At 44.8% G+C, this 20,594-nt stretch overlaps 2 protein-coding genes across 4 annotated transcripts in view; one reads left to right on the forward strand and one right to left on the reverse strand.

The window, feature by feature from the left end:
- The window catches only part of ush (Zinc finger protein ush), a 154,991-nt gene extending 138,519 nt beyond the window's left edge, over positions 1–16,472 (forward strand). For 2 of the 3 annotated variants that reach the window (XM_043428368.1, XM_043428366.1), the window contains exons 2-7: positions 9,932–10,233; positions 10,521–10,923; positions 11,778–12,918; positions 13,075–13,330; positions 13,902–14,135; positions 14,229–16,472. In XM_043428368.1, coding sequence (XP_043284303.1) covers positions 9,932–10,233; positions 10,521–10,923; positions 11,778–12,918; positions 13,075–13,330; positions 13,902–14,135; positions 14,229–14,699 — 2,807 coding nt within the window. In that variant the 3' untranslated portion in view covers positions 14,700–16,472. Of the gene's footprint in view, positions 1–8,416; positions 9,555–9,931; positions 10,234–10,520; positions 10,924–11,777; positions 12,919–13,074; positions 13,331–13,901; positions 14,136–14,228 lie in introns of those variants that run through there. The other variant, XM_043428367.1, reaches the window with a different exon arrangement.
- An 891-nt stretch (positions 16,473–17,363) lies between these two features.
- Positions 17,364–18,769, reverse strand: fs(2)ltoPP43 (female sterile (2) ltoPP43). The gene is made up of 3 exons (XM_043428370.1): positions 18,481–18,769; positions 18,029–18,295; positions 17,364–17,887 (listed from the first exon to the last, which is right to left on the reverse strand). Exons 1-3 carry the CDS (start codon positions 18,643–18,645, stop codon positions 17,405–17,407), a joined length of 915 nt encoding a protein of 304 aa, XP_043284305.1. The 5' UTR covers positions 18,646–18,769; the 3' UTR covers positions 17,364–17,404.
- Between the last annotated feature and the right edge of the window lie 1,825 nt (positions 18,770–20,594).

Below are 20,594 nucleotides of genomic sequence, written 5' to 3' on the forward strand. Positions count from 1 at the left end.
GAGGGGAGGGGCGGAGAAGTGCAATAATATCGAGGAGATATCGATCTTTAATTAGGCACGCAGCGCGGGAACTTTCGATTAGATCTCGCTAGAGACGCGACAGAGAAGGCAGAGAGCAGAGAAGACAAGTTTTTTTATTTTTTCCAGCTCCCTGTCCCTTTCTCTACGTTTCTCGCTCTCATCTGTTCGCGCGCTCTCTTTTTTTCGTTGCCTCGATTCCACCGTCTCCCACTCCATTATCCGACGCTTTATTTTTTCTCTTCCCTCTTTTCTCTATTCATCGGTTGCTAGCGCCTTTATATGTTCCCTTTTTCATTATTTCTATCAGGAGAGAAGACGCGAAGAAAAAAGGGGGCTAGGAATATCCAAGAGATACGCTTTAATCTCGTTATCTAACGTCGAAACCCGCTGAGCTCGGAACGGACCGAAGATCGAAATCTTTGCTTCTGCGTATCTCAACAGAACTATACTTCTCTTATGAAAATATTTAGGGGTCTGCAATATTTTAGGAATTTCGACGATATCGCTTACTGCTTCGGATAGCAGCAGAGTTTGCTCGTCGTATTCAAAGGGAACGAGTTTTTTCAGTATTTTTCAAGCTCTGTTCCCTGGTAATTTGTATAATCAAATGAATTTCACTATTCAAATGTGACTAGTGAGAAAAATTAATTGTGTGAAACTTTTATGAAAATCTCTAACAGCGTGGAAGCATGTTTTCATCTGCCACGTTCGGAGTCACTGCTGCTGCGCGTCCAACTTTGTTATAACCCTTCGACAGTCGCGCTGTGACATTTGCGCTCACATGTTTTTTCAAGGTGTAGAAAACAAGCTTGAAAAATGGGAGAACAATCTCCATTTATTCTGCACTTGTCAAACAAAATTATTGTATATTAGAATAGTGGTCGCAACATTATTTAAAAAAATCTTTCTTCTCGAAAAAAAAACATTATTTGTTTCCGTGCCGAGGATTAAAGTCGTTTGCCCGAATTTTCGAAATTCCACAGATCGACGATGCTTTTTCAACGTACGAGGAAACGGAAAAAATATTCTTGACAAAGTACTGAAACTGTATTCAACAAAATCCCGAATCCCAAGCCACTGGTATCCTCGATTGTAATGAAATATTTAACAGCTTTGAGCGATCCGCGATGATCCTCTTCTATTCGATTTCTTTCCCAACGTCATCGTCTCTGCCTCAAAGAATTTTCACAACTCGCATATTCTCCGTTGCCCGTTGTTCCTGGCTGTCCGAGTCGGGCCGGAGGAAAGGGCGCCCGAGCGTTTGGGATTTAACTGCGATTGTGTGCGGCGAAGGTGTTGGCAAAGGTATTGCAGCGTGTTTCTCTCTCTTTCTCTTGACTCTTATCGTCGGAGTGTCTCCGCGGTGTCAACGGGCCGTTATCTCTTAATGACTGCCCCATCTCGAGGCTTAATCGGCGACACGTATAAACCATCCTGTGCCTCTGCATATTCAACGCACACACATACGCGGATATTTTATGTGTTCATGGATATGTGCAATCCCCAGCACAGCAGCTCGCGGTAAGAACGCACGCGCCCTCCCGGGCTCACCCTCCTCTCCGCCTTTATTTTATATTCCCACGTTGCTAATAGATCTCATCGTTTTATTTAACCCGCCGCTCGAGTGTGCGATAGAGAAACGCAAGTGTGATCAACGAAGAAAGGACACGCGAGAATCCTAATAAGCGTACAAGCGAGGCGGTGCCAAGGTGTGTCAAAAAAGGGGACAAATACGTCTCGAGAGAAAAGGAAAAAACTGAGGAGCGCGAGTGGGGGAGGGGGCCGGAGGAGGATGAGAGTATAAAAAGTGAGAAAGAAGAGTCACCGAGATATAAATTCGGCACCTGTTTAACATCGTGTTGCCGCATGTGCCGAGCCCAAAAGCATATTCATTTCTCTCGTAAGATCGTGAACGATAACGAAGAGAGGTATATTTGTACTAATGTCTCTCTTATTCCCTTGATAAACCGGTGGAAAGTTTAAGTTCCAGCACGGTCTCGCGTGTACGCACGCACGGACGCGTCATTTTGTGCGTATATATCTCGGCAAATGATTATGCGAGCTCACATAAAAAAGACAAATGGTTGGTTGGCCGTTGATGCATGAGACGGAATGCAATTTTAGACGAGCTGTGCAAGGGACGCCTTGAGAATAACGGCTTGGAAAGAAAGCTGGAATGAAGGAGAAATGAAAGAAGAAAGAGAAGAGAGGAAGAGGAAGAAGTGGCACCCGGGCTCGTTTAAGGGTCGCCTGTGGGGTTAATTCGATTCGTTTCCTTCGAAGAGTGTCCACGTGCACGCTCGCCTCTCTCTTCCTTCTTCGGGCTGTTTCGTCGAGGCTTCCCGCCATCTCGCGTCTGCCAACGTATCCTTTTGTTTCACTCGTGTAGCCTATTTTTTCGTCGCCCCATAAACCTTTTGGGAGAAAGGAAGAAACGATGATCGGATCGTCATCGGACACGCCAGCCTTTTTTCTTGCTTTGGCCTTTACGAGGCCGCGGCGAAGCGTCGCGATTATGACAGAGAGAAATAAATAAATAAAAAGAAGCCGCGCGACAACCGAGTCCCTGTTGAGCCACGCGTGATACGCCCCATTAGCGCTCAAACTCCGATCCATATTCGTACGACTGTCCCCGGGTTCTCTTAAGGTCGAACTTTAATGCATCTCGGGTTCTTATAAACTCCTCGTGATCGACGAAGACTCGTCCCGTGTGTATACAACACGTATAGCTGTCGACGCTTTTGTTGTGCGCTCCTCGTTACACTTTCACGATCCTGTTGAGCGTGTTACGGCGATCGAATTAAGGCACCCTCTCGTGACTACCACATACGTGGCATCTTGCGAAACGACTCACTCTCCGGGACTGGCAACAACAGGAGATCGGCGCTTCGACTAACACGTCGCACGTATATATTGGATTCGTGACATGAAAAATGAGCTGTGAACGAGAGAAAAACGTGTGGGGAGGATGATCTCGCGTGGAAATGACGTTTTGTGTTGCGGTACGAATCGCTCGATTTTAAATTGAGCTTTTATTAGTCTCTGTATATATGACAGGGAGGCCTCTTTTCGTTGACCAGTTTGCGAGAATTCTTCAATATGAAAAGACATGAAAATAAATGTGCTGGGAATAAAAAAGATTCGGAGTCCTTCTCCTTCGGTATAATCTCCGAATTCCAAGCTCCGCTCTGAGCTCTCCTATATACGCACTCGTGTTTCTAAATCTCCACACGCATATGTTTGGTAGACATTTAATCGGCTCGTCAAGATCCCTGCGGGGCAAAGTGCCGAAGATTAGTCCAGCAACGAGTCAATGAACGCTCGATCTGGTTCTTCTCTAATCTACCCGCTTGCCTCCTCGTACATTACCCTCTTCCCCTGTGAGCGTTTCTCAGAGGCATATATGATTAAGGATGGACGGCGATCGGCCAGCTTTTACCTGGCGTCGTTCTCTATGCGTCGGCGAGTATAACGCTTGTCACACTTGGGTCCGACGTTGAAATGGAAATCCAACAACGAAGCAGAACGTTTTCACGGAGCTCGGACCACGTGCGCAGCAGGTTGAGAGTCGGGCGAAGAGATTTTTTGACGTGCGCAATAAGCCACTTTCGAAGCGCCCGTTCGCGTTAAAAAATTGACGCCGATTTGGCTCGAGGGGTTTCTACGCGGTGCTGGTTGTGAAAATGTGAAATTCTTAGATTTTCCTATCCTCGTGCGTCAGCTGGAACGAATTTCATGATAATAAGCTCCACGAATGCGGTAATCGAAGAGTATGCAGGGAAACATTGAAAGTGAGATTTCATTCGTGGATGCTTGTTCCGCATAAATGTTGGCACAGGCATTGAGTCCGTTAATTGAATGATTGAATTCCCCCGATTAGCTGGCCTTTCTCGTATCAACAGCTTCAATTTCCTTCCCATTCATTCCCCGCGGCCTTTCCTCAAGGTTTGCTCTTCATCGGAGTGTTGAGCCCCGCTTCGGAGAAGCGCCGCGTGATCGCGTTCGAGCCCCCGGTGCATTATTCATGCAAAATTCTCTTCTGGATGGTCCCTCTCTCTTTCTCCGTGTCTGGCATCGGTTGGACGTGTTGTTCGGATCGTCCGCATGAATATATCTCGAGAGCGTGGGGAAAGAGAGACATTACCGTGTACGTACAACGAGAGCGAGGTCCGTATGCATAGTGCACGGAAGGGAGAAGAAGGAGAGAGAGAGAGAGAGAGAAAATAAGATCTCTGGGAGAAGATGGAGGTGAAGTGTATTACGAGCAATGGGCTGGCCTCATTGCCACCGTTGCAACAAGGGACCGAGTCAACCGAGACGAGATCAGGCAGCATAAACTTATATATCTGTGTGGAAAGTTTAGCGAGGAGAAGAAAAAAAGGGAAGAAGCAGTTCGAGCAACCCACCCAAGTGTTCCGGAGGCATACAAGCAGTTGGCGAGTTGGCGCAGTGTGTTTGAGACCGCGCACGGGCGAAAAGAGAGGAGCGAGAGCAGGAGCAGAAACGAAGATATAAAGGGCAAAGGCGTATGAGAGCAGCGAGGAACTCGATTATCGAACGAAATGAACTCCGATCGTGAAAGAACAAGAGCAAGGAAGCTGAATAAGCCGGAGCCGAGTGGGCAACCGAGGCAGCGATCTCCCCGGCGTTCTTCTCCCAACGCGCGAGTCCTCTCTCTCTCTCTTTCTCTCTCTCTCTCGCAGCCAATGTGAGTAGATTGCGAAGCTTTGCATGCCACGAAAATAACGGCGGGGTGGTGTGTATACACGGAATAAAGTCCTCGGCGCGGAGGAGCTCCTCGGGATATCAAACTACCGAGAGAGAGAGAGAGAGAGAGAGAGAGAGAGAGAGAGAGAGACATCGTATCGGTTGGAGGAGGGCGGAACGAGCGAGAAGGATACTTGGCATGTGGCAAAGCCGTACGAGCAAGAGTTTCTAGTAGATGCCCGACGCAGCAGAGTGAGCAACAGATGAAGGAGAAGGAGCAGAGGAAGCTTCGCAACTTGAGCTCTCACTTAGCAGCGAACCCGGTGTCACGACCACGGCTTTCTTCATCTCTCCCCCCCTTCCTCTTGCTCCGTCTCTTGTATTCCCTTTCTCACTTGCGACATTAGCATATCTGCTCTTCTTAGCCTTTACTCTCGGCGCTTATGTTGAGTTGCTCCGAGAAAGGCTCGTGTTAGCGAGAAGCTGCTCCTGTCGCATCATCCGCCGCTGATGCACACGCGATTGTTCCACTCGCACACACGGGGGGGGAAATACAAAGGGCCAATGAGACTCCCGAATCCTCCAAAGGTATTATCGCTCATAAAAACAGAGCGAAAACCGCGTCCACGGAATGGAGAGAAGAAGAATGATGAGTGAAGGCGGATTACTCACTCGCGGGGAGCAAATCAAATGGAAAATCAAGACAAGCGTAAGCCTCCTTTCTTAGGAGCTGAGAGAATCGGGCGACCTCCTTTTGTATATAGTTTCAGCCGTACGGTCGCGTGTTGCTCACCGTCACGATCAGGATCCTATTTGCATAGGGCCTCTCGCGAGATGAAGCTGCCTCGTTCCCTGTTATTCCTCAACGTGTGTATGCCCGTGCTTTCTTCCTCCTCGCCCCTCTTTCGCTCCTGCGCCCACTCACGCCGCGCGCATCCAATGAAGACCTTGAGCCTGTCCTCGGGTTATCGCTTCGCGATCCTGAGTCCAAGCGAAATAAGTGAATTGGAGGAGGTTCGAGGGAACTATGATTATCTGAGCGAGTCTCGGTATGCCGGAGCGTTGCTCTCGCGTGTGTCGCGGCTGCCAAGGAATTTTGGACTTTTAGGAAGTTTCTCGGATAAGTGGGATCGTGAAATTCCAGAGTGAAAGTTAGCTTAATTCATTTTTCTCTGTGGGAACGGGGCGTTCGTGGGACACGGGGTTCGTCGATTGTAACTAATATACGGAGGCTTTTCGAGCAATGAACATCGGCACAAAGGCGTGTCCTCGGAGGCTCCAATTCCTTGGCCAAAGACGAGGAATCATCGACTAAAAAGAAAGTACAAACGTATGAAAATTTATCGAGGAGCGAGAGGAGCAGACTTGCATCAGAATAATTTTCATGCGGGAAAGAAACGAGAAGGCTCGATTCCAACGCGACCGAGGAATGCGGCATGCGCGCTCTCCGACGAGAGGGGCAAAAGCGCACTAAAAAACTTGAAAACTTTTGTGCTATGCGCGGCAATTGAATATTTCCGGCTGAAAGTGCATGGCTGAGAAACGTACGCGGTATAAAACGCGCACACGGGGGGAATGGGAATCGTACAACTTAATAGCAATCAGGACACTCGTTCGAGTTGTTTAATGCATACGCGTTGAATAGACGAAGCGTTTAAGGAGCTGTTGTGTACAGCTGCGCCGCGAGTGTGCTCGTTTTTATCAACTCTCGGTGTACGCGGTAAAACGTGTGCGCCAAGTGTCGCACCGTCTCGCGAGCAATAATGTTCGCCGCGGGCCGGTGAAAAAGAGCGAAAGGAAAGAGAGAAAGTGTGTGCCGGACGTTAGCTGCCGAGTTCTTTCTTACATAAAACTTAGCCAGGGCGATTTTCAAGCGCCTCGTCTCTTTTTCACCGAGCACTCGCTTATTTCCCTCGTGTCGCTTTGCCTCCTCTGCGTGTGCGTTCGTGTCGACGGATACACAGCTAGAAAGAGGTTGGCGAGTACGCGCGCGCGGGCCGGCGGTTCCGTACTTGTACATATCGCGAGAGGAGAGCTCGTCGGGGCTGGTGCGGGGCACTGCGGCGGTATCGGTTCCGAGAAGGCCTTATCAGCTCGCGGATATGTTAATGGCGAGCGTGTAAGCCCTCCCCCGTCCTTCTTCCCTCTTTCTCTCTCTCTCCCCGTGTCTTTATTTATTTCTTTCTTTCTCTTTTCCTGCCTGCTTTTATTTTTTCCCGAGTGCCCGTTCCCGCTGCTTTTCTCGTTGAGCGTAGTTCCCGCGCTTTGCAGCGCGCCAACACCTCGACTCGAAATATATTGCGTCCCCTACGCGCCCGTAGACTCACGCGCGCGGCTCTCGCCCGATTCTCAACCCCGAAAGCCCGCTCCTGCTTTAAATTCTTCGGCTCGCTCGGCGTCGCTCCGTCTTCTCGTGTACTCGCGAAAACGAAAGGCTCCGTGAGAATCAACGCGGTTCAAAGACCAAAAAAAACCACGAGTAGATGAAAAAATTGAGTTTCCCGTTGACGAGAGGCTCTCAAGTAAAATCAACGAAAAACCGTTGACCGCTAACTTCGTTATTGAATCCAAAGTTGAAGTTCATCACCCTGGTCCAGCACGAGGGTCCGCGTTGCAGCCACCGGAGCAACGGAGCTTGTTAGCGCGCTCGCATATCGCCGCGCTCAAAGATCGCGATCATCAAGTTTAGTCGCGGGATGACGAAAAATCCTGAGCTTCGATTACGATTAATTGAAATCCCTCGAGACTCACGCGAAAATCGTCTCGAAAACCGTAGCAATTATGCTGAATATTGAATATGAGCGAAGCTGCGACGAAGACACGGGCGAGGCGAGCTCACCTCGCGGAAGGAAAGGAGCGTCGGGAGGCTAAGAAATAATGGAAAGGAAGAGAGGCGCGCAGACTCACGGCGATCCATCGATGACTGCTTATTTACAGAGCGAACAACACGGCGCTGATGCACCAATGCTCCGATCCACGTATAGACATATATTTGCACTTGCACGGACTGCCACGTGAGAGATGGCAAGGACGGATAGCCTAGGAGAACGTACGCGAGGGCGGTAAAGATATGCTCGTTTCTCTTTCTCTATACTATATTACGAGCCTCCGTGGCCCTTCTCTCTTTCGCTCTCTCTCTCTCTTTCTCGTTCTCTCATCCTTCGATTTCGTTCACTTAACGTTTTATTCGCCTTCTTCTTCTTTCTTCTCTCCTCGTCGTATCCTATCGCCCTTCATTCTCTTTCTTATACCTCTTCGACACCAATCTAACCGTGGATCTCTTATATCCCTCACGGCAAGCCTCGCCCGAGGAGGCAATTAAAGTATCCGGGTAATTCGACGACGACGACGACGACGACAACGAAGACGACGACGACCAAGAGATCCGAGTCCCAGAGCTCGCTCTTTCACTCTCCTTATTTTTCTCTCTGCCAGCGGATAGAGATCCTCACTGCGAAATATCGTCGTCTTGACCGACTGCATAACGTCTCTCTTGGAAATTCAATTGCGATATATGTCACCGGTTCAACGTATTTTTTCGATCCTTCTCGATAATAGGTGCAAACACACCGAGAGTATAATAGACACCTGCTTCGTCTTTCTTCGAGTCCGGAGGCTCTTTTTTCGAAAAAAAAAAAAACAACACCTTTCGTAGCCTCTCCCACGTATTTTCTTCTCGCGATATATTTATCTTACTTTTCATCATTTACGATGGATTTTTTCACGTCACTGTGACAGTTGGATTTAAGCTTTCACGGGCTTTCGAAGTCTCTGGCCCAGTCTCCGGGACACCGGCCCTCCGAAGTGAAGCTTCGCGAGCTGCGTCTCGGTGTTTCGATAGGAAAAAGCGTGCAGAATAAATAAGCGCGAATGAGATCGCAATGCAGCCAATTCTCTTTGGAGCTCCGTGCGCATCGAGCTATTTTTTTTTACCGTCATGAGATTAGATTGGGAGGTTGGATTGAGCCCGCGATCAGGGCGGAGGTAAATTCGAAGGATGAATAAAAAAAAAAAGGAGGGAGAGAAAAATCGACCTGCGCAGAGAAGGACCCCGAACTTTTCGCTCGCTCTTTCTCTCTCCCCTCAATCTCGCTCGCACACGTTGCCGTGTGGAAGGAGAAAAGCTTCGAGGTGGGGGCGCAATGTAACGCAGCGATGTTGGTGGGAGAGCGGAGAGCCCCGAGTGGGAGAGGGACAAGCGGATAGATCAAGTGCAGATAGAGAGGCTGCGAGTCCCGAGAAAGACTGCATCTCCGAAAGGAAAGGGAGAGCGAGAGAGAACGAGGGTAGGAGAAAAGTATGCGTGTGAATGCCTCCGCGTGTGGGTGAATTGAGAAGAGAGAAGCGGAGATAGCGACGACGGGACGGTGCAGAGGGAGATAGAAATTGTCGAGGGGTACACGCATTCGCCTAGCGTGGCGCGTTGCCATTAGGGACGCGGACGGCCGCGGGGACGCATCGTTTCTCCGCGCTAGTACGTATCAACATTTACATACGTATATATTTTAACATATATCTATATAAATGCGGTACGATACTCGGAGCCGCGTCTTTTTTATCCTTCGCTCTTGTTTTTTCGTTTCCCCTTCGTCTCGCACCCTCCCGACGAGCCTCTTTCTCGCCCTTTCATTCTCGTCGTCGTCGTCGTCGTCGTCGTCGTCGTTGTCCCTCGCGAGTGTTACTTCCGGCTTCGAACGATCGCACGCAACAACTTCCCACCTCAGGGTTCTCGCGCGATCGCTATCGTCGCGATTCCAGTTTATATATGGTGGTTTCCCGCGAGTCATCGGACCACGTGGTCGTCTGCCAGGGGCTCGGAATTAAATGTACGTTTTTAAATATTCCTTTCCAACTTTTAGCAGTATTTTTCCGCATTTTTATTCTTTCCTTCTGAGATATCTCGTTGCGTTTGCTTAGAGATCGTTAAACTTTTTGGAAGATTTTTGAAATTTGGAGCCTCTCGAAATATACGAGACGATCGATTCTCGTCCGAAATAGTTACGATTTTATACCTTTCCAATAATTTAATGCAAATTCATGTTGTCGTTGATTTTCACAGATGAATTTACTAGCTTAAAACTTTGCCGAATCGTTTTAACAAAAGCTCTTTCTCGTTTTACTGCTTTTCGTTGTCAATTCTTGTAATCCGTTTGTTTGGCGCATGCGAATAATGAATTTTGTCATTTCCGATGTATCTTTTCAGGGGAAGATGAGGAATGGAGCGACTCGGAGAAAACGCCATCGGTGAGCAGCGGTTTGGAGGGCGGAGGCTCGGCCGTCTCGAGTCCGGCGGCGCCGAACGTCGACGAGGACTCGAATCAGCCACCGCCTCCAAGACTCACGGCAAACAATTCCACCAGCACAAATACCAACGCGACTAACAGCGGATCGGCAGGATCGACGACGAGCATACCGAACTCATCCGGCGAGGACATCAGATTGCGTCTGAGCGTACTCAGCGAGGACGCCAGGAAACGATTGGCCAGTCTCACCGAGGATTTCGAGGTGAGCGCGCGCAGTAAACGCGATTCAATGATTTTATATCGTTTACGAATATCGATACTTTGTGCAGATTTATGAGAAAATGGAACGATTTGCGATGTGGAGCGACTCGAAAGCTTTCATTTCAATAATTAACGTATAAAATTCGAATTCGCAATTCAGACTGGTTTGGAAACTCAAATTATCGCAAATTTTCTCTTTATCATGATTTTCCGAAAGTTCGATCATTATACCAATTCGCGAAAAGAGACAACGAAAAGCTCTATTTTATCTTTCGTATTTGGATAAAGATCGCAAAAGGAATTCGAGAGCGTCAAGGAGCGGAGAAAGCAACGGGACGAGGAGCGAGAACGCGAGATTCGAGTCCGAGATCGACGAAAACCGACCTCGACGAAGACGTCGTCGTGTGCAGTCCACGAGGATTCAAGGATAACGAGGATAATCAAAAATCGTCGACTCGGCGACGAGATGGAAACAGACGAGAGTCGGAAGACTCGAGACGGACCGATGACCCGCCATCGGAAGCCAAAAAAATACGTCTCGATGATGAGGCAGCACCGAGACTCCGACTGAACGCTAGTCTTGCCACGGATCCGGCTCTCAGACCGGCAACCGTAGCAGCTCTTACAATCAAGCCTGAAAACGTATCGCCGCCTAATTCGACGCCCAGCCTGCCTCCGGGTCTTCAAAATGGTGCGAATCGCTAAATTTCACGATTTGACATTTCAAAAATGGTGCATTCGCGCCGGACTTTCCCGACGCAATAGATTCTCGCTCATTCATTCAAACTTTGATGATTTTTCTGCTTCTCTTCCTAACTGAGAGGACTTTTGACTTGCGTAGCCTGAAAAATGTACGAAAGATTGTGAGCGCGATTAAAATTTGTTCGTAATGTTAGCCAGAAGGCGAGTAATTGTTATTACGAAGATTGTGCACGGAGAGAAAATTTCACTAAAAACTACTATGGTGCCATGGTCTATATCGGTAATATTTATTAATTCTTACCAACATACACAGTAATTTTTTGTGAACCGACTCGATAAAAATTCATGAGTGATGTCAAAATAAATACATCGGTACACATTTATACCGGTATATTATCGTACAATCGCGAATGAAATTCTGTTATTTACCATAGTAAATTTGCCTGTGTTCGAGCTCCTCAAATTTTACAATGTTCAACTGTAAATTCGAATTGTAAAAACAGTACTAAGTATAGCAAAACGGCATAACAATTCTACTTGACAGTTCGTCATCGAGTCAACATAAATATTGCAACGTTTCCTTGGTGAACTATGTTAGGAAAAAATAGCACAGTTTAAACCTTTGTCACAGCAAAGTAGGCAATTTAAAAATGTTCACATACAGAATTGACTTGGAGATGACAATATTTTAGGTAAAAACCTTAAAAACGGGCGATATACCAATACCATTGCAGCATAGTGCGATTCTTACTACTTTTTTCTCTCCGCGTGCGGGAAAATATGATTAAAAATAAGACAGGGATAAAGAACATTTGAAGCAGTGAAATTTCGTTCTGTCAACAGCCATAGCGTCAGGGCGTTTGTACGTGTTACCAACGGAAGGGAAAGAGTCATTGACGTTAGAGCCATCGAGGCCAGCGCCACTGATGTGTCCGCCGTGTGGGATCCGTTTCAGTTCAGCGAGTACGTTGGAGGCTCACCGTACATTTTATTGTGCGCACAGGCCCCGGCTAGAGGAGGAAAGCGGGAACAACGATGAGGACGAGGAGAAGTCGGGCGGGGCAAAGTACGATTCGCGAAAGGCTTACGCGTGTCCGCAGTGTTCGTACAGCGCGGACAAAAAAGTGTCGTTGAATCGTCACATGAGGATGCACGCGACGTCGCCGATCGCGGCGACGCCGCTGCCGGCGGCGCCGGTTACGACGACTCCGCAGAGTCCGATCGGGAGCGCGAGCGTGACCAAATGTTCGAGCTCCTCGAACGGCTCGTTGAACGAGGAAGCCGAGAGATACTGTAGAAACTGTGACATCAGATTCAGCTCGTTGAAGACTTATCGCGCGCACAAAACTCATTACTGCAGCACGAGACACGTCGTTAAAGACGCGCCGGCCGCGACGACGAAAAATTCACCACCGGCGAGCTCGAGCCCCGGAGATTCACCGCCTCCTCAACCCTGCTTAGCTCTGCCGACCAATCCCATTCTCATCGTGCCCTACTCCCTCTTCCGAGGTGCGAGCGTCCTCGCCGCCCCGACATTGCCGACGCCGGACACGCCGTGCTTCCTTCTGCCGAACGGTTCCCTCCAACCGATGACTCGAGGCCCGGCCACCAACGCCCAGAACACCGTTCAGGATCCCCCGGCTGTACTGAGGATAGCCAACAAGCCAGCGACCCCGGTCGTCATGTCCATTCCCGTTCTGTCAACGTCACCCTCCTCCGGAGCTTCCGCGCCGCTCGATCTCAGCGTCCGAAGATCGCCGGTACAACAAGACGAAAAAGAAAATCGAGTCTCTCCGGCACCCTCCTCCTTGCCGCCGCCGCCGCCGGGGAGCCCCAGGTCGCGGGGCAGTGCTTCACCCAGAACGAGATCTTTGCCAAATTCACAAAATCAACAACAATCACCGACCACCGAACTCGCCCTCAGACTCGCTGAACTTCCGCCTCCTCCGGTTCCCAGTGTTCTCGTCAAACAGGGAGTCTCCAGGTAACTCTCACCTTTCAAATCAGTATTTTTAGTCTATTTTTTCAAACTCTTATTAGCACGTTTGAAAATAATTCCGAGAGCAATTTCCTCGGAAATTCATTGAAAAAAAAAAAAAAAAAAAAAAAAAAAACCCCCCATTTTTTTCCCTACTTGCAGATGCAAAGAGTGCAATATCGTTTTTTGCCGGCACGAGAATTTCATAGCTCACAAAAAACATTACTGCCAAGCGAGAGAAAGCACCGTTTGCAATTCGCCGCCACCGGGTACGCCGTCGCCGCCCCTCGTCCAACTGATATGTGCCGCTTGCGGCATTAAATTCGCTTCCATGGACAATCTCGCAGCTCATCAAGCATTTTACTGTCCAAAAAGGCCGGAGCCCCAGGAGCATCATGCCCGATGTCCCAAATGCAAGGTTCGCTCTCCTTCCTATTTATCATCTCAATTTATCAATTATTCCTTCGGCAGTTTCACCTCTTTATCGAGCCAATCTTGCCATCGGGTTTTTCGATCTTCTAATCCGTCAAATTTTTATCTCCGTCTCGCGTCTACAAATCTTATCGACCGGATTTATCTGCGACTGGGTTACCTTTCGGCGTCTAAACAATCTCAATCTCATCGCTACTCTGTACTCGACTCAAACTTTTTTCTCGTCTCCCAAATACATTTATCTTTCTCTCGTATCTCGCTTTATTATTATTTTTTATCTCTCTTCGTTTCCTTTTCCACCAAGTTTTCTCATTTTTCAACCGACGTTAATCGACCCGGAGACATTCAGCCAAATCCCTGCCTTCGTTCGTTCCAAAGTATTCGATCAAAAAAAATTGTTTTTTTTTTTTTCCATTATATTAGCCGACTTTGAAAAAATAATTTTCGAACAAAATCAATTGGATTTTCACCAATTTTCATCTCACCGGAGCTCAAATTCACTTGATAATGTTAAAAGTGTGAAATAAGTGACGAAATATGTAATCGCAAAATTCTAGACGATGATCGAGCCGGGCGGAACGCACACGTGCTCGAGCGGTCCCACAGGTGGATGGAGATGTCCGGTGTGCGGTGCGGTGAGTCCAACGGCGGGTGCGGCTCAACGTCACATGGACGCTCATCAGGGTGTGAAGGCTTTTCGCTGTACTATTTGTCGCTACAAAGGGAACACTCTGCGCGGAATGAGGACGCACATAAGGATGCACTTTGAGAAGCGTGGAACGGATCTTCAGGTGTGATTTTGAGGGGTTAAATATCGGTTCAACAAAAGTTGTGATTTTTATTGAGAGCGTGAACAATTATTTGTCTTTTTTATATTATTCCAGGAGGAAAACTACATCACGTGCGTCCTCGACGACGATGCGAGTGTTGCAGCGAGCGAGCCAGCGACAGCAACGACGCCGGAGGAAGTACCGGCTGAAATTCAAATAAATGGTAAAGCGGAAGTGAGAAAAAGTCCTCCTTTGCCACCGCCCCCGCCGCCGCCGCCGCCAGCAGCACCTCAAGCGGTGGGTAAAGTTAAGCAGGAACGCGAAGACACGCCGCCGCCCGAGGAGAGTCTCGACCCGAGTAAAACCGGTCCCCGATATTGCCGCTCTTGCGACATAAGCTTCAATTATTTGAGCACTTTCATAGCTCACAAGAAATTCTATTGCTCCAGTCATGCCGGTGAAGCGAGCAACAACAATAACAATAATAACAACAACAATTCGACGACGGCGTCGACGACCCCGCCGACAGCAACGACGAGGACTGCTACGCCGCCGACCGGCAGAACCGAAGCTTCCGTGCTCTAAATTTCAAGCGAGTCTCTCTGGCCGTCAAGCTACGCGTCTAAATATTAGTCGATTTATTATTTCGCGCGTGAAACACCGTTTTTACGGAGTTTCAATGATTTCTCATTAGGTTTTCCAATTTCATGTCTTTCAGTCACTTTCCATACGATTTTCGTCGAATTTTTGAAAAATTGCTCATTACTCTAGCCAACGATCGCGTTTTTGTTCAAAGCAAGCTACACGCCTTCCAAGACACGAAAGAGAAACACATTTTTTATAGCTTTTCCATCCGATCGTTCGGTTAGCTCGAAACGCACATATACGAATGCGAAGGTTTGTGAAAACGAGATTTACGAATCAAGCCTCTGAGCGTCTCAGTTGAAATCATTCGGGAGAAGAGGAAGCTTCTTGAATAGAACATTTTTCTGACTCGAGGATCAGAGACCTTTCACTTTGTTTCCATTATGTAAATTATGGAAAATAAGTTAAAAAAGAAAAGCATATTTCGTTCCATTGAAACCACAGGACTGTTAATTGTTGCCAGTTTTTATATATATAAATATATATGAGAAAATAAAAATCGATCATTTTGAGTATGGATTTAGTTCGAATATTATTCAATGATGTTTGTATTTTATAATTTTTCTGTAATCAAGAAAATAATTCGTACTCATTGAGCTCGATATAACCAAGATGTAAATAAAGCATTAAAATATTAGGCATATCGGAGAGTACACGCATGGGGCGTCGAAAGATTGGGTAAAAGATCGTTCAACAATGCGAAAGTGAGTGCGACGATGAAAAATTCGTCTTCCTGTAAATAAAAAGTAATAAGTAGTAGTCAAACGTTTGATTTTTCATCGGCCAAGAAGAAAATAATTTCATCGAGCATTTACGAGCCTGTATACATGACTAGAATTTTTTTGAAATAATACGCGAGACGTAAGAAAAAAAATACGACTGTAGAAACGCAGCTGGCCTCGAAATCGTTTCAGGAATGCGAATAAAAAAAAAATTAAAAAAAATTAAAAAACATAAAAATAAAAGAAAAATAGAAGAAGAAAAAACGTATAAAAGAAGACGGAAACTTGATCGATACCCAAAAATAAAAAGGTTTGCAATCTCATGACTCTTTCAAATAATCTCGTAGCAATGTAAGTTTAATCGACATACCCTAAGGTTATGTGTAAAACGAATCACGAATACGATTTGAGATGAAAAAACTAAATGAATAATCGCGATAATAAAAATGATGCGGGGATAATGCGACAGTGAGTGTGTAAAATGTTGTACAGTAGAGGAAAGAATGTGTAGAGTATTAAAGTACGAATATAGCGAAACCCTGAATGATACCAATCTCAGCTTATGAATCTGTTAAGTTACGTTGCAATATAACATTTTAATATATATTATATATAATTGAATGGCCAAAAGAGCCATTTAAAGACTTCAATGATCGAACTCCCGCTTGTGCACACGACACGGAGAGACAATGAGAGTGAAAGATGAATAATAGTTGAAAAAAAAAGACACATAAGAAGAATTTAAAAAAATGATAAATGATAAATCCTCGGGACATCATCACCAAATCAGTGATAATTATTATTTTGCGAATAATCAAAATTATCCGCGATTATGCTATTTACTATACCGTCGTTCTTACGCGCGAACGAAATATTTTTTCGTGCGAGGGCACACGAGTGTATAAATTTTAGAATTAAGGCCAGTGTTACATGTATACGCAGTGTACTACTCATATCATATGATGAAATCATTAAAAAACGATTAAAAGAACGATCAAAATACTCTTTCAATTTCTCTGTCAATAATTAGCTAGTCGATAAGCTGGGAATTCTCGTGTTAAAGACTGGAAAAAAAAGGAAAGTTTCAACATTTCCAGCACTGCACACTTTACGATTTTTTTCTTCATTCCTTCAATTCAGTTTTGTTTTTCAAAGGACAATCAAGTCCCGATCGAGCATCCACTCATGTCGAATGAATTGTAAGTGAATCGTGTGAGGTTATGAAAAATGCAAAAACTTCTAGAAGGCATAAATTTGATGAAAAAAAAAGCGTTAAAAACCATGGATAAAATAATATTCATCGATCACAATATCAAACGACATATTTTGAAATAATTATTTTCTGCCACCGAAAAGTCTTCTCTTTCATCGATGAATTCCATGTTTTTCGATGCATTCAATTTCATTTGAATCGTTGATTTTCACAAATGATATTCATGCATTCATGTATATTCATATAAAATATGTATTGACGATGAAAATAGTACGGAATAATAAAAAAAAAAAATAGCAAGTTTTATTAAGTATTTTAACCATTTTATTTTTTTCATTTATTGGGTACCAGCCCTTTTTTATATTCTTGGAGAATTCGAAGCTAAAACATTTTTTATAATTATAATTATTTTCAAGTTCAATGACTTTTCTTTGAGTCTGAAAAAATTCTTGAATTCACCGGATCATCATTAGAATTCGATGACTGCATTTATTTGATAAGTGGAGCGATAATTTAGACATTAAATAAAAGAGATAAAAAAATAAGTCTCTGAATATGAAGTGGAAAAGTTATTCGCAAAGGTTATAAAACGAATTTGACGATGGATGAAGACTCGGAAATCTGGTAATCTGTCTATAGGTCATTGAATTCACGAATAACGAATCAATGTTATTTTTAAAAAAATATATTCATTTATGTAATTGGAAATTTCAGTTTTCTTCATCTTCGTGTTTGTGCTCATCGTCGTCCTCGTCCTCGTCGCAAGAGCTCCTGGCGTAAACGTAATCACTTTTGTCGCTGTCGCTTTGATCGAGTTCTTCTTTAACTCTTGCCTTGTACTTTGCATATTTGTAACCATAAGCTTCGACGTCCGCCTGATCCGCGGCGTAGACAAAATCATCTTCGCTCGAAAGATCGGAACTTTCGTCACCGATTTTTATATTTCGTATAGCTGCTCTCATGTCCTCTTCCCCTATGGAATTTTCCGACTTCTCAGAATCGGGGTAATCGTTTCTGAAGTTCGACTCAGAATTTGAATCTTCTGATTCATCATCCATCTCTCGACGTACATTGTACGTGTCCTCACAATCGAAAACGAGGTCTTGCTCGAACGGCTGAATCGTCATGTCATCATCCAAATCAAAAGTTTCTTTCGCTTGGGTGTAATACAAATCGTAGACATAGCCAATCTCCTGTTGAAATATTAATAGTCAACAAATTTGCAAGTAAATTTCATTATCAATTAATGAGTAAATTGATTTTATATGAAGAGAACTTTTCTTATGTTGCTTCCATAGCAAATGCATGCTCAAATTAGAAAAAAAGTGATTTACTGTTTCGTCAAGGACAGGTGTTTTTTCAGCGTCATCTAATTTTGAGTGTTCAACATCAATGACAGTCATGACACCATCGTTTTGATCTTGAGAGCTCGCTGCATCTGCCGAACGAAAATAATTAATAACTTTGTAACGATGCTCTCGTGATTCTTCTTTAGCTTTTGCACGAGCTTTGCTAGCTAAGTCGATAGTTCGCTGTTTGTAATTGGCCTTGAGCTCTTCCTTGGTTAAAGTTTTTTTTAAATGTTCAACGACATTGTCTTCCTGTAGAAACGTAACAATTTTATTGCTGTATATTGAAAAAATAGGAATTTGTCAGAAGGCTATTGCAAGAATATTTCTTTGTAATAACTTTGGCAGTTACACATTCTTATGAGGAATATTTGGAAACTTCACATTTTCTACAATAAATATGAAAACATTTCTCTGTTTCTCTGATATATTCTTACCGGATTTTCGACGGTACCGGCAAATTTCAAAACTTCAGTCAAGGGTTCCTCGGATATAACCTTTGTGGCTTCACCGGTTTCGAGTTTTCGTTTTTTCACAGCGATGACAAGAGCATCGAGAGGCTCGTGATCGAACCTACGTTTGACACGCACAACTGTCGACATTTTTTACAGTTGTGAAGCACGTTTGGCACAGTAAAAACGTTTGCAATAAATCGTGAGCGCAATTTTCTTTATTCCACGAGGATGCTCGAACGTTGTTTGCAAACAGAATTCCAGGGATAACCTAACATGAGGTCACCAGAACTACATGAATTTGGTTCCCCAAATAGAACTTTCCGAATATTTGCTAATTATTGAAACGTCTGTAAGTCGTTGGGAAATTATTGTTAGAATAAAAAAAATGTTTGTAGTTTTGATTGTACAACAAGTACTACATATCAACTTTATCAAAAGCACATTCTACCAGAACATTTCTATTCGTAAATGTATAAACCGCAACGACTGTACCATGAAAAAAAATCATTTGAAAAATGTCTACCACGTAAAATATCGTACCAAAAACATTTCTACCACATAAATTTTCTATCATATTACGCAACCATCCCACTTTCGTTGGTAAGGTAGGATTCAGATTAATAACTTTTATCAGAAATAAAAAAATATTATAACCTTAATTATAGAACCTCATATTTATGGCATGACAACGTTTATTACAAATGAACCTACATGAGAGAAAATTTATCCCCCGAGATGATTTGATCACAGAAAATATTTCCATAAAATATCAAAACGTCATCGCAGACCTTCATATACATTTGTAACATCAAAACCATTTTTCACATTTCGCGCAATCCGTATTTGTAAAAAAAATTGTTGGTGTGGTTACTCACGTTTACAGGAACGGCCCTTGATCTTCTTCCTACCTTTTTTTCCTCCACGATCCCCGTGCTCTCCGTCTTCCTCTACGATTCTCTTATCCTGCTCGACCTGCTCCATGTTTCCGATTACGAAGAATTTTCCATTCAACACATTTTTCTTCCCATGTTTCTTCGTGTTCCCATGTTTTGAACACTTATCACTACACCTTCAACTTGTTATCACTTCACCGCATCGCAAAAATTCATAATCGATTCATCGTCACAAATTTATATTTACACTGGTCTTTTTTTCGAGAACGAGCTTGGGTTTTTATTCACCAAAAATTTAACTCGATGCCGCCGCGCGAGAAAAAACTCGTCATTTAATTGTACGACACTACGACTGATTGAATACCAAAATTAACGTTAACAAAAAAAATGTCCACATTTCCGGGGAGAGCTCTCTTTTGCCCGCTCACCCCTACGTTTTACTTTTCTCAGAAAACCGTTTTCACGCAAATGGATAAGCCAATGTCGAGTAACAAAAACAATTTTAGCGACAACCTGTACCACCGTTTCGTGGAGAATCGAGCGCGCCCGCGTGGAAGCACGCGTGGTCGGTTGCTCGCGTCCTATCGTTAGCATTTGACCAGTAAAAACTATTCGTAATGCTGTACATAGCTGCGGTTATACGCGTTGCGTGCGTTGCTTAGCGTGCAGCGTTTGCAACTCCGACTTATCTGCATGGAATCTTGCCTGCGCGACTTCAAAGTGATACAGAAACTGTATCGAGCTCGGAGCTGTGTCTAACTATCAATATATTGAGTAGATTTACAGACTGTCCGTTTTCGCTTGCCGACAAGCCCATGGCTTTAGGACCGTGCGTTAGGTGCTTTGCTTTGCGTTGCGTTGCTCGGGGTATGCTTGCATCTTAGCTCGCTTGCGAACACGCGCGCGTGCGAGCATACACGCGACTCTCGAAGCTGTGTTACAGGCGTCACTAAATTGTTTCTGTTACTGGCCCTTGCGTCGATACTATTTTCGAATTGCCATAATTTTGGAAATGTTCATTCGCGTCCAAATTTTTTGGCGATTATAACATCGAGTGGGAAGACATCCCTGTCGGCTTGTCCATTTAATTACGGTCAAAAAAGGGAATCTCAGAAATCAAAGGAAAAAAAATTCTATATTGGTATGAAACAAATCGTTATTTTTCATTAAATTTAAACTGTAATGTTCGTTTCGTTGTGTTTT

This window comes from Venturia canescens, chromosome 9 (assembly GCF_019457755.1).
Source record: "Venturia canescens isolate UGA chromosome 9, ASM1945775v1, whole genome shotgun sequence".
Classification (NCBI taxonomy): Eukaryota; Metazoa; Arthropoda; class Insecta; order Hymenoptera; family Ichneumonidae; genus Venturia; species Venturia canescens.